This window comes from Camarhynchus parvulus, chromosome 9, assembly GCF_901933205.1.
Source record: "Camarhynchus parvulus chromosome 9, STF_HiC, whole genome shotgun sequence".
NCBI classification, from domain to species: Eukaryota; Metazoa; Chordata; class Aves; order Passeriformes; family Thraupidae; genus Camarhynchus; species Camarhynchus parvulus.
This window is the reverse complement of record NC_044579.1, coordinates 178,585-192,674: the sequence shown is the minus strand read 5'-3', so window position 1 is coordinate 192,674 and position 14,090 is coordinate 178,585. Positions and strand designations below refer to the sequence as shown.

The following is a 14,090-nucleotide window of genomic DNA, read 5'->3' as shown; positions in this document are numbered from 1 at the left end:
CTGCGGCACGGACTGGGGCACGGCTTTCCCAGGGCGTCCAGGGTGTCCCAGCGGGTCCCAGGCTGTCCCAGGCTGTCCCCACGGCCCCGGCCCCGCGCAGGCGCCTGCGGGGCACCGCCCCTTCCCGGTTGTTGGCGGAGCCGCGGCGATGCTGCTGGTGCTGTCGGCGGAGCACCGAGCTCACCTGGGCTGTTTGCCGCGGGCCGGCGGCGCAGGTCTGGGCCGCGGCGGGTCCGCGGGCGGCGGTAACCGAGCCGGGCCGGGGCTGCAGCGGGGTCTGTTCTCTCTCTGTCCTTACAGCCGTCGGCGAGCTGGGGCGCCTGGCGCTGGAGCAGCTGCGGCGAGGAGCGGCACCGCGGGCCTGCGAGTCCGCCGCCAGTGAGAGCCGGGCCGCGGGGAGCGGGGGGACCGGCACGGGGAGCGGGCCGGGGGCAGCGGAGGGACCGGCCAGGGGCAGCGGGGGGACTGGGACCGGGAGCGCGGCCGGGGGGAGCGGGGGAAGCAGGCCGGGCCATGGGCAGCGGGGGGACCGGCCGGGCCATGGTGATTTCGCGGCAGGAGGGCGGGAACACGGTGGGCTCTGTGCCGGCCACGAAGGACTGCCAAGTCCCCGGGGCACCGCGGAGAGGGGCCCAGGGAAGGGGCTGGCGGCATGGAGCTCCAGCACCGCGGGGGTCGGTGCTTCGTGCCCGGTGTGGGGAGGGCTGCGGACATCCCGTTTCCGACACAAACCGTTCTCTGTACCATGCCATAAGAAATTGGTTTGTGTTTTTCTTAGTTTTTTGCGCTAATATGCTGTACATTATTATTTGAAGGGTGTGACACCCTCTTCTTTTTCTAAGCATATTTTGCGCATTATGCATTTGATAACTTTGCAGCTTTGAGTCTCGTTGCTGCGACAGTTAGCAAGTAAAAAGCACTTTGTGCTTTCTTTAAAGGAAAGCTGAACATTAGCGTTGACATCATTCAGCACGGCGTAGAAGGACTAGTGTATCTTCTTACTGAGAGTTCCAAGCTTATGGCAAGTATACTTTTTCATGAGGAATCTGGGGATACTCTAGAGATGTCTTCTGGACACTTAGGCCTCTAAAAATACTGGTGAATGGGGAAAAGATAGCTCAAAATTTAATGACGTGTATTATTTTAATTTCAGAAAAAGGTGTCTCATGCTGTTGTCTTATTGAAACATTGTGTCTACATGTATAACTCTGGAATTTGTATTCAGTGTCTGATGCTAAAACTTGACCACGTTTTAATAGTGTAATTTATTACACACAGAGAAGCTTACTTCAGGATAAACTCTAAATAATAAAACTCAAATGAAGAGTTTGTCGTTCAGCTACTGCACAGGATGTGGGCTAGACCAGCCCCCTGTTCAGCATTCCTTGTCTTTGTCCAGTGTGGTGGGTTTGAGAGCTTTTTCAGCTCTTGGCATCAAAAGTTTGAGTGGGTATAAGCAGATACTAAATGATTAGTAGTTGGACAATTACTGTTTCCATCAGAAAGACTAGTAACTATTGATATAGTAGAATATTTGAGCAATGACTACATGGAGAAGGAGTGCAGAGACAAGGAACGCCAGATGAAACTCAGGCAAGTGTTGCTCCCAAGAGTAGGTGAGGAGGGGATGGAAATGGTGCAGAGCCTTTCCTTGGAACAAGGGGTCTTGAGTGACAGGTTACAGTGTACTGTGGTAGGATGTGGCTGGTTGCAGACTGTTATTGCGGGGTGGTGCATTGGAGAGGTACAATGGTGTTTTCTGTGGAGTCACTAACAGCTTCCCCGGTGCTGGGCCAGGCGGCTGCAGTAAGCACAAAGGCCTGTGAAGCTTCTCCTGCCCTTGGGACAGGAGCCTGAGCACTGTGCTGTGTGCTGCACAGGTGCAGATCACTGCTGGGTATTTGTAGTCTGGTTGTTAGTGGCACAGCAGCACCCTGACAAATAGATTCACACAGCATGTCGTGCCTTGTGGCACAACTGAGGTGCTCCCTCACGCTGTTTTGGTCTTTGATGTGAAGGCTTACATGTGATGGGGTTGAATGCTCTTAAAAAAAACTGCTTCTGAATCTCATACAAATCTGCAGTAATACATCAACATCTGCAGATCCTTTAAAACCTGGATATTTGTTTTGTCTGAGGTGTAGAATTGTACTTGGACATTCCTGCAGGAAAATAAATAAATAACTGCACCATAGCATAAGTGATGTTTAGTTACAGTTTTATTTGGTTCTCAGGAAATAATGATGATTACCTGGCCTAAATTGCTATTTCTAGATTTCTGAGGTTGACTTCCAAGATTCCATTAATGTTTTGGGATTCTCAGATGAATTGAACAAATCCTTGCTCCAGCTGTACCTTGACAACAGGAAAGAGATCAGGAGCATTCTTGGAGAGCTGGCACCAAGGCTTCCCAGCTACCACAGTCTGGAGTGGAGACTGGATGTACAGGTGACTTCCCTGATGTTTTTAGTATTCCATCCTTTCGTTCACAATTTTTTTGCATAATTAAAACCTGCTAAACAATATAAAAACAATTGAGGCAGCAGTACTTCATGTATTTAAAAGTGACATGACTTTGTTAGTGTCCCACAGACAGCCAGCTGTGAAATGAACAGGATATGCAATGATGCAAAGTACTTGTTGCCTGATGAAAATTGAATTCATGGTTCTATTGATGTTTTTAAAATATCAACATATACTAAACATATTTGGTCTTGATTATTACCTTAATTTCAGAAATATTATGAAAGCATTGATTAAAGCGGGTTAGTATTAATTATAAAACACAATAGTAGCTTGTGTGTATCTTTAATGTGGATGCAAAGGGTTTCTGAACATTAGTCTGAACAGGTTCTACAAAGCTGTTGAGAACTGCTAAGAACAAACTTTGATAACCAATGGTCATTTTCGTGTTCCTGTTCCACTGAACCCCTCCTGCAGCTTGCAAGCAGAAGTTTGAGACAACAGATCAAGCCTGCTGTGACTATGAAGCTACATCTTAATCAAAATGAAGATCAAACTGCCCAGGTGTTGCAAACTGACCCTGCTACCCTTCTTCACCTTATCCAGCAGCTGGAGCAGGCGTTGGGGGAGATGAAGATGAACCACTGCAGAAGAATAGTGCGCAACATGAAATAACCTTGGTTCTTCTCTGCTGTCTTGCTAAGCAGTTTGTAAAACTCAAAACACTGCTCACAAATGCATTTTAAGGAAAAATAAATATCTGGATCAGATGAACTGTTTTCCTGTGCCAGGACCTTGAGCCAGTATATACTGGCCAAATATCCTTGGCTGCCAGCTTAGCACATCTATATGTGGTGACCTTTTTCACACAATCATCTTCATATATAGTACATGGTAATTAAATGTGATCAAATATTACTACTTGGGATTTTTGACTGTTATTTTTTATGTAATTGATCTCTGTTTTCAGGTGAAACACAAGATTAGGCCAATACGTAGGTGAGTGGTTTCCCTCATTCCATCTCTCCTCACTACAGCCATAGTCTGGAGCTCAGGGCAGCAAAGCAGAAGTTTTAGATAGAGATCTTTGAAACTTTTTGTGTCATCTCACTATTGCCTGATGAATCTAAACATATTTGCCTTTTTCTCTTGTAAACATTTTAAAAAGTCCAGCTGCTCTAGAGCTGATTGGCATCACAATAAGTGCTGGCAGTCTACACATGGGTCATATCCTGAAGCATGCGCTAACTGAGAAGGGGGAGGGTTTAGCTTGGGGATTCTGAGTAAAATGGTCAGTTGAAAGCAGATGTTGAGAATGCAGAATGTCACTGGAGAGCCTGCATGTTCCTCTGCGCAGTGTGTTGCAATATTGAAGAAGGAAAAGCTGCAACACTGAATAGTTTTGTTTCCTTTTACAAAAAATTACCTCAACTAAGGATGGTCAAAGATAAACTTTGAAGCTGGGTGAAACTGAGAGAAGCTCAAACTCTGGCAGTGATCCACAAAGAGACTCAAGGAGAGAGAGGAGGAGAAAGATCCTTTATGCCAAGCATCTTACTTTTACATTGTACCTTTCAGTTTGTTCTGGGGGAGGTACTGAGCCCGGAAAAGCAGCTGCTCGGCAGCGGGATTTGGGCTTAATTATTGGAAAAGCAGATTTGCCTTTAGGCGAGGTTGGAACTGCTCTGCAAGTTCTTGCTTCTCTGTCTTCACAGCATCCAGGGCAGCTGCTGAGGGCTAGCACTTCCATCCCGCTGGTGAGTGTGACTGCACGGCAAGCAGCACTGGCTGCTGTGCCTCTGTACGGCAGGTGAGGCTGGCAGTGAAAAGGCACATGTGTCAGTAACCCAGAGATACTGGTAAAATAGGAATTCACCCTGGGATACTGACTCGGATTTTCTTCTAAACTCCCAAATTAAAGGTGGCATATAAAGCTGCATTTAATGCATCTTCTCTAATTAATTTGCACTTGCTTTATAGAAACCCTTGAACATGACAAGACTACAAAGCATTTTTCGCAAGCTACTAAAAAAAGTTACAGTGCTACTTTTAACCTATTTTATTTTTAACAGGGTTTTTTTAATTTACTACTGTTCCATTGTGTTCTTTGTTCTCTGTTGCCATTTAGTTCAGAGGAACACAAGTTTTCTGTTCCTGTAGGGCTGCTCACAGATGGATGTGGAGCACCAGCTGCAGTTACTGCCTGCTTGGAGTCTCCTTGCACAGAGCAAACCCAAAGCAGAGGCAGAACCATGCCAGGCTGTGCAGTGTGCCGGTCACTTGTTTACTGAGAAAGAACAAGGCTTGCCCAGGGATCCCTGAATGTTTTATTTTATAACAGACATCACAGGTGTTGCTTCACTTATGTAGGTTTTCTCAGAAAAATGTTAATCTATGAAGAGCTTTGATGTAGAGCAGTGATAGATCTAGATTAAAAACTACATGTGTCATTTCTTTAACTCATTAGATGCTCATCATATAGGGGTACTTTTAAAAGTGGACTTACTTCTAAGCTGTTTGCTTGGGTTTTCATTGAAGAAGAGATTGAACTTGCTGCTAGAAAATCTACAATAAATAGGGTATAGTCATAGTACTGGGCTTTATAAATCCTTCAGATTAACATAAAATCTCTGTACTATTCAAAAACATTTGAACACCATGTGAAATTGAGATAAAATAATGATATTGACTTATTTTTTTACAATGTAAAATCTTGCAATGAGAACAAAGAAATAATAATAAGGAGCTTTCTATGTCACACTTGTGATTTGGTTCCTTTATCACTTAATCCAACCCCATTGTGATGGAAGTGTCCTTGTCTTCCACAGACTTGAGCATATTGAGTCACTTGCCCTGAAAGCTGGTGGTCGTATTTTTTTGTCCAAAGAAGGTAGTTAGTATTTCTAAACAAAGACTAATGACAACAATACTATGAAACTAGTATTGTGAACAATACTATGAAATTAGTATTAAAACTTACAGTTTTAATCACTTTCAAATTATTGGAGAAAAATCCTTTAGCCTATACCAAGTGGTACAATAGCAGATAATTGTATTATTCAGTAAAAAGTGCAGCTGAAACACATCTTGTTGAAGAAGACAGTTCTAACTGTAATAAACGTGGCTTACGTTTGGGACAGATGTGTATGTACTCACCCATGAGATGCCATGCTTATGAAAGTGGTCTAATTAACATAGATGAGATGGCCCCATGCATGAGACTGTCAAAACCTTCCCTTGAATGGACATGTCACCTGGAAAGGAACGGAACGGGTGTGTGGTTTGTCTTTACTCAAAGAAACAGAGCCCTGGAAGCAAAAAAAGCCCTTCTAAAGGCTGTATGAAAAATCACTCGTGTTCAGATCATTATCTGTGCAATAACCACATGCACACACCCCCAGATTCTCATATGCAAAGGATTTAAATAAGGATATTGCAGGAAAGAAAAAATGATATGTAATGTCTGCGTATACCTGGAGCAGGTACTGTGATTAGCACTGCTCTTTGAGCTTGTTGCAGCAAGGAACCAGTACGAAGCAGTAGAAGAATGGTACAAAAATTCTTTGGGAAGGGAAACATAAGTCTCAGGAGTACTGGGTTTCCTGACCAGAAACACAGCAGATGTCAGGAAAAATAACAAAAAAAAAAAAAACCAAACCCAAAACCCCTCAAAACAATAACAACAAAACCACCAGACCCTCACAAAAACAAAGAACAATAAAACAAATCTCGAGGAGATCTGCTAAGCCAATGGAAATATGAACAGGAAATGTGATGAAATGTAACTGACAAGGAATATTTGTTGAAGCAAAGCCATCATGAAATGCACAGGATCTGTTTCACAGACCTAGCTGTGGTTCATGTACAGGTTTAAACTCCAACTCTGAGAATCTACATAACCAACATTATATGTCACATTCATTTGAGGGACAAGGATGGTTCAGTCAGGCCCACATTTTCTACTAGAGAAGCCAAATGCAACTTTAGAGAAGTTCATGCTTATTTTAAAGAAATAAGGAATAAAGTTCAGGAAAACATTACTTAAGACTTTTCTAGTGTAGATTCTGATTACTGAGGAGGGTGTATTCTTATCAATCAGCAAAGCCTGGAGGCTGTCCAAAACACAGAAATAAAATAACGAAATGCATTGCTAAAATACAGTTGTGTTCATTTAGCCAGTGTGTGATGTCTCTATGTGTGTAGTCATAAAAACACTGGATGCTTCCCTCTGTAAAAACCAACACTTAAGTTGGAACATGAACAATATTGTTCTTTATAGACACAGCTTCTGAATTTAAACAATTTTTGGTCACATTGCCATTCAAAAGTTATTCCAAATGCTCCAAAAAATGAGACAAAATTAAAACAACAATTGTATTTATTAATTATAGAAAACCTCAGGTATGCATTTTGATGACAGCTCTCGTTTCTTGTATAGGCTAAATCAAAGACAAGTGACTGAATGGGCAGTCAATAGAGATCCACAAAGCATCATGCCTGCATTTGAAACTACCCCTATGGACAGTGAGCTGGAAGGACGTAACACACAGCTCTGTACAGCACTCCTACTAGCCAGCAAAAGGCCAAACCTTATCCAAATCACGGCGAAATGGTTGCTGTCCGCGCCACTACGAATGCTTAAATCCTCCCCATAGCTATAGCATCACTAAATCGTGCAATTAAACTTGTACGTGAACTAATTTAAGCATCATTTTGCTTTCAGAAATTAGTATCGCCCATTAACTTTCTGAACAACGGTTTTGGAGCAAATCTCCTTAGCTCGGCAGAGACAGAGCGCTCCGAAGGTTTCCCGGGCACCACGAGCCGGGGCTGGACGGGAGCGGCCGCTGCAGCGGGGTCGCAGGGGCGAAGAGCCCAGCCGCTGCCCCGGCTGCCCGCGGCACAGCGAGCGCGACGCGAGAGGGGGCGCGGGCGGGGCGGGCTCCGATGGCCTCCAGGGCCGTCCCGTGCCCAAAGTTTCCGCGGCAGTTGCATAACTGCGGGCGGGGCGGCGCGGGGGCCGGGCCGGAGCCGGCGGCACTGCCCCGTCCCGGCACGGCCCCGTCCCGCCGCTGCCCGCCGGGGGAGGGCGCCGCGCTGCCCGGGGCCGCCCCGCCCGCCCGGGACACCGGCGCGGCTGGCGGGGGGCGCAGAGGCTCCGTCCGCCCGCCTCGCCCGCTCTGCTCCCGGCGAGCCCGCCCGCTCCAGAGGGCACGTCCTCGGCGGCGGCCCGGCAGCGGGGCCGGCCCCGGCCACCGCCCGTCCCGGGACGGCTGCGCCCGCCGCCGGGCCAGAGGGGCGGACAATGAACCCCGCGGCCGCGGCTCCGCCGCCGGGGCAGCAGGTAATCCACGTCACGCAGGACCTGGACACGGAGCTGGAGGCGCTTTTCAACGCGGTGATGAACCCCAGGCCCAGCTCCTGGCGGAAGAAGATCCTGCCCGAGTCCTTCTTCAGGGAGCCCGACTCGGGCTCGCACTCGCGGCAGTCGAGCACGGACTCGGGCGGGCCCCCGCCGCGCCTGGCGCCCGTGCACGTCCGCTCGCACTCCTCGCCCGCCTCGCTGCCCGGCGCGGGCGCGGCGCCGCAGCACGGGCACCTCCGGCAGCGCTCCTGCGATGTCACGGACGAGCGGCCGCTGCCGCCGGGCTGGGAGATGGCGCTCACGCAGACCGGGCAGCGCTACTTCCTCAAGTGAGTGCGGCGGGGGAAGCGGCCGGGGCGCTCGCCGGGAGCGGGCTGCGCCGTAAGGCGGCGGGGTGGCCTCCGGGCCCGGGGTGTGTGCAACATTCCGGGGGCGAAATCCCTTCCCGATGAGAAGAGAGAGGCGAGGGAGAAGTCCTGCAGTATTTGTTGATAACGAATTTCTTTCCTGCTTGGCCACACGTCCAAGATTCTGAAACTTAATTTTTTTGAGAAAACGTTGAAAGCCAGTTATTTCAGGGAGTTTCTGGAACGTGGGAGCAGAGCTCTGCATGCCCGTGACCTGCCGGAGGTAGAAGGGGCTGTGGATGGGTGGGAGTTGCCCGGCCCGGCTCCGGCCGCAGTGTGTCTGAAGCATCCCCGTCTGCGGGGACGCGCAGGAGGCCGCCTTGTTCTAGCGAAGGGCTTTGGGAAGTGTGGTAACACAACTGCCGATATCTCTTCTGGCCAGTCATTTTCGCCAGAGCGTTTTATTTATGACAATTGACACTTGATTCAAAGCCGTTTAATAGGCCTGAAAATACGTAATAGCTGTAGTAAGTGGTAAGGCAGCAGTGCCTTCTTTTGGTAGATTCTGTAAGTCAGCTACAGATTCATTGCAAACTAAGTGGTACTGCATTAACTTGGTAAATAAGATAAAATGTTTGCTAATGAAATTAAAAAAAAAAACAAAACATTTACTGATGAAGCATCTACCTGAGAATATTGAGAGAGTTAAACTGCCAGGGCTCCAGGACATCATTTACTTGCTCACTACAGCCTTCTTGTTCAGAAGAATAAAATCTTGAGTTCACATATGTTCACCCATGTGTGGGTATTCAGCCATCATGAATGTCATAGAAACTGTGTGAGGGGAAAAAGAGACAAAACTGTTTAGAAAAATGAAAAAAAAAATTACTTGATTGTATAATGATTTCTTTGCCTTGTGGGTTTGGAATCTCTAACGGATTACTCAAGAGCCCAGTCTCTGAATAACTCTGCAGAGTTTAGATTTTTTGCCTTTTGTCGTACTCTGAGCTAACAGCAAAGCATGTAAATACTTTTCTGTGTCACTGTATGTTGTTTATGATACTGTGTGCATATGTCCCAGGGTCCAAACTTAGAAATTTGTTATTAACCTGGTTTATCACCTAAATGAGAAGATCTCATGTCTCTGCACTTTGCATGTATTTTTTTCAATAGAACAAGCTACAGAGAAGTAGTTGACTGACAGGAACAGTGTAACAGACCATTCATAAATAATTATTCAATATAAATTCTTGTTAGGGTTTGGCTAGGGAGTGTTTTCAGATACCTCTGGCTAGAAATTGCATAATATAATCTTTGTATGCTCTTGTGTCTTTTGACTAATATCAAAATGAGCTCATGTGGTTTCACCTTCCTGTCATGCATTTCTGACCTAGAGACAAAGTTTTCCAAGTCAATGGATTCTTGTTGCTTAGGCCAAAAATAAAAGGCCTTTAGTAAATGGAAAGCATAGGTAAAAGACTCCAAGGGGTTTTAATTTTTTTTTCCAAATGCTGTCAGCAGTAATACTCTGATTGACAACATCCTTTTAAATATAAAGATTGATTATGGAAAGCAGCATTTAAAGCTGTGTGCAATAAAATAATAGAGGATTTGAGTCAGGTGATGTGCTAAAAATCATATTTGATTAAACTAGGCATACAAAGTTACATTTCCCTATACTCAAGGAAAAAAACAAAAACCGGTGCTTTCCAGCATAATGATAAAGATTTGTTTCTTGGCATTAGCAAAAAAAAAAACCTGAGAAACCAATTAAAAGTAAATAGCCAAATTAAGTCCTATTAAAGCCTTTATTATCTGTTGAAGTTTAGAATGCAATTTGTTGTATTAAAACATATTTTAAATAATTATTTGACAGAAGTACTAGTGTGAGTTTCAATGAACAGTGAGCTAACCTTGTTGATGGGGAACCAGCTACAACTTGAAGCAGTTGCAGTCCTGCATGTCAGTTCCTGCAGAAATTTTCTGGCTGTGACTGGAAGAAACATAAGTAGCCTGGGGACCACTCCACCCTGTAATTAAATACCAAACCACATAAGTGGGGGCTGGAAAACAGGCTAATGAACACACACTTGCAGCAATGTTATCTAAAGCATTTTTCTGTGTGAGCATGTGTGGAAAAAAATGTAAGTGTGATGTATTTGTGATAAAAAGCATTTCTGTAGAGACAGGCCTACTGCCTGCTCTTAGGCTGTGAGCAGGGAATGTCAGTTGCATGTTGAACTACATGCTGGGCTATGTATACATATTCTGTAAAAATAATATTTCAAGTATTACTTTATACCAATTTGGTTTAGGTGATGCAGCCTCATATTTCAAAAGAAGACTGAGGGTTTCATATTTTCTCAATGTGTGTAGAGATCTTCTTGGTCAGACTCTCATAAACAGATTTGTGAAACTTTTGCCACTGTTATCTTTATCACTGTTATTTTTAAAATGTTACGGTAAACATTTGCCATATCAGGACATATTTGCCAGGAAGTTCTGCTCAGGGATAAGGAAGCTAATTACTTACAATATTTCATTTACTCAAAATGTTCAGATTTTTTCTTACTGGTTTCCATTGGAATAGAACTTGATTTAACACATGATCAGTTTTATATAACTAAGTGTGTTCAGCAGGACAGCAGAAGAGTAATATAAGTAATATAAATACTATAAAAAGTAATACAAGTACAATGAAAAACTTTTTTCCTGAGAATGACAAAACAAATAGTACTAAGATAGCTGAACTGCTGAAGTGATTTTCTAATATGGTCTTTCCTTGAAAAGCATTTGTGTTAATTCTGTAGAGACTGTTGTTATTTTACATTGGTAATTTACATTGTGCTTGATCCTGTACAGCATTCATCATAGAGAAACTTTTCCATCTTGGGAATGTAGTTGCACAGCTGGAAGTGGGGGAGGAGGTGGACAGGGCTTGAGGAGGTGACTCAGGCTCTGGTAAGCTCGTGGAGGGCACTGGTGCCTCTGCACTGCTGTGCCACAGGTATGGCCTCAGTGACACAGGGCATGATGTGTGTCCTGCCGGGGGCTCGCGTGCTTTGCCTTTCCTTGGTCCTTGTAGAGCAGTGGTGCAAGGCAAGAGGCCATGTGTCCCTGCTGGCTTTGGTGTTGGGCAGTAGAGAGAGGCATTTCACAGATTCATGGGGCTTTTGGAGCATTTAGTCCACACCTTAAGTGATTTTTTTTGTTCCCTGTTTCCAGTGGTTATTCCTGTGGGACTTAGAGCCTGAACTCTTCCCCTTGCCAGTACCCCTTTATTAAAAATAAATTGTAATGTGCTAGACAGTACCAGGATGTATTATTGCCAATGGCTTTTATCCAAAATTGAGTGCATTAAAGAGTTCTTAACAGGCAAGAAGCTGTGATGCACCTCTGAAGTTTAATTGTCAGAAATTCAACCATAGCTCGCATTTATAACTCATTTTAGAGATACTTAAGAAGTTCTGAGATTGGAATGCACACATCAAAACTGAATTTTCAACCTGTAATTGACAGCATTAGGGGTCTGTTTGATTGCTCCTCCAGTGCTGATTTAATGATGACGATGTTGGAGTTCCATTTAAAAACTACCAAGGATCCATGAGCTGCTCTTCTCTGAATTTGGCAGTAGAACCAGCTACAGAATTTCTGATGAAGGCTGGTATTTATTCATTTTCCGGTCCAAGATGGTGTCTTTCCATGATGAACAGACTGGTTTTTTCAGAATCTAAAAATCATGTCATCAGCACTGCTTTAAATAATTTGGTGGTTAATGTGGAGCTTAATAAAATCTGAGGACTGAAGCAGATATGGAATAAAATTGCTTCAGGGACACATTTGATTTGCAGGATGTGATCCAGTTCCCTCTCCTGTTGAGTTTTCTGAGTTAGGATACAAGCTACATTTTGTATCCTAGCGTATCAGTGAAACATCAGTGAAGAAAGCTTTAAGCAAGACTGCACTGACCCTAGAAGTATTTACAAGAAGAATTTCCTTTGAGGAAATATTTAAGAAAATTCTTGTAAAGGGCAGAATTTCTTGTCTAGAAGCAGAATTTGAATTTTGCTGTATGCATTTCTACATTATTTAAGGAATCAGTGGTAGCTGTCCTGTACAAACTACTGTGTTGATGTAGAATTTGATATATTGGACTTATGTACAATTTTAAGATAATAAATTAATAATGTGCACATGGAATTATTGGTTTAATGAAATTTGTCTTAAGTTAGTTCTTTAGTCATAGTGTTAAACCCAAAGTCCTTGAGTACTTGTGCATTAATGGATAATTACTGAGATACATTCATCTCATTAGATGAGCTGAAAATACAATTGCTTTATGCATTAATGATTAGGAAATAGTAACAATTAGAATATTCTTAGAAAGATATCTATAGAATTGGTACAGGTGTTAATTAAGAATGCCACCATGAAAACTAGACCTTTTCTCTGAACTCATCTGAAAGGGTTTTGTCTTTACAAATGGTTTGGGTTGCACAAAGAGAGAAAATGAATAGTAGGTTTATTTTTATCATGTTTGTGAGCTGCTATAGTCAATATCTAAAAGCTGGTCTGCCTGACCATCTTTACTCCATAATTAGTAAATGACAGTGTGGAGAAATGTCTGCTTCTGAAGGTTATGGATGTGTTCAATTTTAAACAGGCTTGACAATATAGAATCTGTAAAGTCTTACTTTCAAGATTTTTTCTGTTCACTCCTTCAAATAGTGTTGGAAGAGTCAGTGGTGGGGCTTTGGCTTGTTTCCTTCTGGACGCTTTGGCTGAAGTTGAACATTCTGTCGGGGCCTATTACAGGACAAGAGCTTCTTTGTAACAGAGTGTTTGGTGCTCTGGGGCCTTGCTTGATTGGCAGATACAAATTATATCAAAGCAATTAAATCCAAAGGAAATGTCATGTGGGCTGAATTTCAACATAAAGACTTGTGGCATTTTCCCTCTTTATTTAGGGAGAGGTCAGCATGGTGTAGGGTGGAGATATTTGGGGGTTTTTGTTTCTTTGCTTGTTTGTTTGTGGATCTTTTTATTTTCTTTAACTCGAAGTCCAGACCTAGAGAACTCTTCAAGAATGGAAAACTTGGGAACACTGCACTGACCTGCAGTTTTCCCTACCTATGACTATTTTGAAGGCAAATGTGATGGAAGCTGAACTGCAGAGACAGACTTGCTAAGAGAATTGAGCAGAATATATTGTGTTAAAACTGAAATAATTGCTTAGTGTGTCACCAGAAAATAATGCAGTATAAAGGGAGATGTGAAAGGGGAGTTGGCTGCTCGCATGTCCTCGTGGTTCACAGCATGTGCATCAGCAGTCACAGCACAAGCACAGCAGTAGCAGAGCTGCAGGTTCAGACACAGCTTTTCCTGCAGTGACTTGTTTCTCTGATCATGTCTGCTGACCCCTCTCTGTTTGCATGATCAAAATGTTCCTTTTTGTTTATTAGGTATTGATCTGTCCCTGATAATTTTTGGGTGCATTATTCTGACAGTCTTCCAGGTTTGAGACTAGCAGGATGCTTCCGTGGTCCTTTTGAGTTTTTTCTTGTACCACAAGTAATCATTTTTTCCTACCTGTGATCAATTTTCCTTGTCTGTCTACTGGGTTTTTTATTAATTGTTCTATATTCCTGTTTTCCAATGATGGATTGGTAAGAAAAGGTGTAAGCGTTACAAAATGCAGTAATAGTCCTCCGTCAAGCAATTATTGAAGGTAGTGTTTGAGCCTTAAATTTTGTGTGGGCTTTTAAAGAAGTTTTCAAAACTTCTTGATTGATGTATTTTCTTAGTCTTCACTGTCACTGTGAGGCCCCTGAGTAGAGCAGCCTCTGAGCAGCAGGAAGTGGGAAGCACTGGGAGCTGACCCGGGCTGAAGGAAACGGCAGCGCGGTTCCTGTTGT

The 14,090-nt window shown here is 43.9% G+C and overlaps 2 protein-coding genes across 2 annotated transcripts in view; both read left to right on the top strand.

Moving 5' to 3' along the window:
* Positions 1 to 120: 120 nt before the first annotated feature.
* Positions 121 to 3,381, top strand: COMMD2 (COMM domain containing 2). The gene is made up of 5 exons (XM_030954411.1): positions 121 to 215; positions 301 to 378; positions 939 to 1,021; positions 2,275 to 2,448; positions 2,941 to 3,381. Exons 1-5 carry the CDS (start codon positions 149 to 151, stop codon positions 3,136 to 3,138), a joined length of 600 nt encoding a protein of 199 aa, XP_030810271.1. The 5' UTR covers positions 121 to 148; the 3' UTR covers positions 3,139 to 3,381.
* A 4,207-nt stretch (positions 3,382 to 7,588) lies between these two features.
* WWTR1 (WW domain containing transcription regulator 1) overlaps positions 7,589 to 14,090 on the top strand; it is a 42,264-nt gene continuing 35,762 nt past the window's right edge. The window contains 1 exon segment of the mRNA XM_030954243.1: positions 7,589 to 8,157. Coding sequence (XP_030810103.1) covers positions 7,769 to 8,157 — 389 coding nt within the window. The 5' untranslated portion in view covers positions 7,589 to 7,768.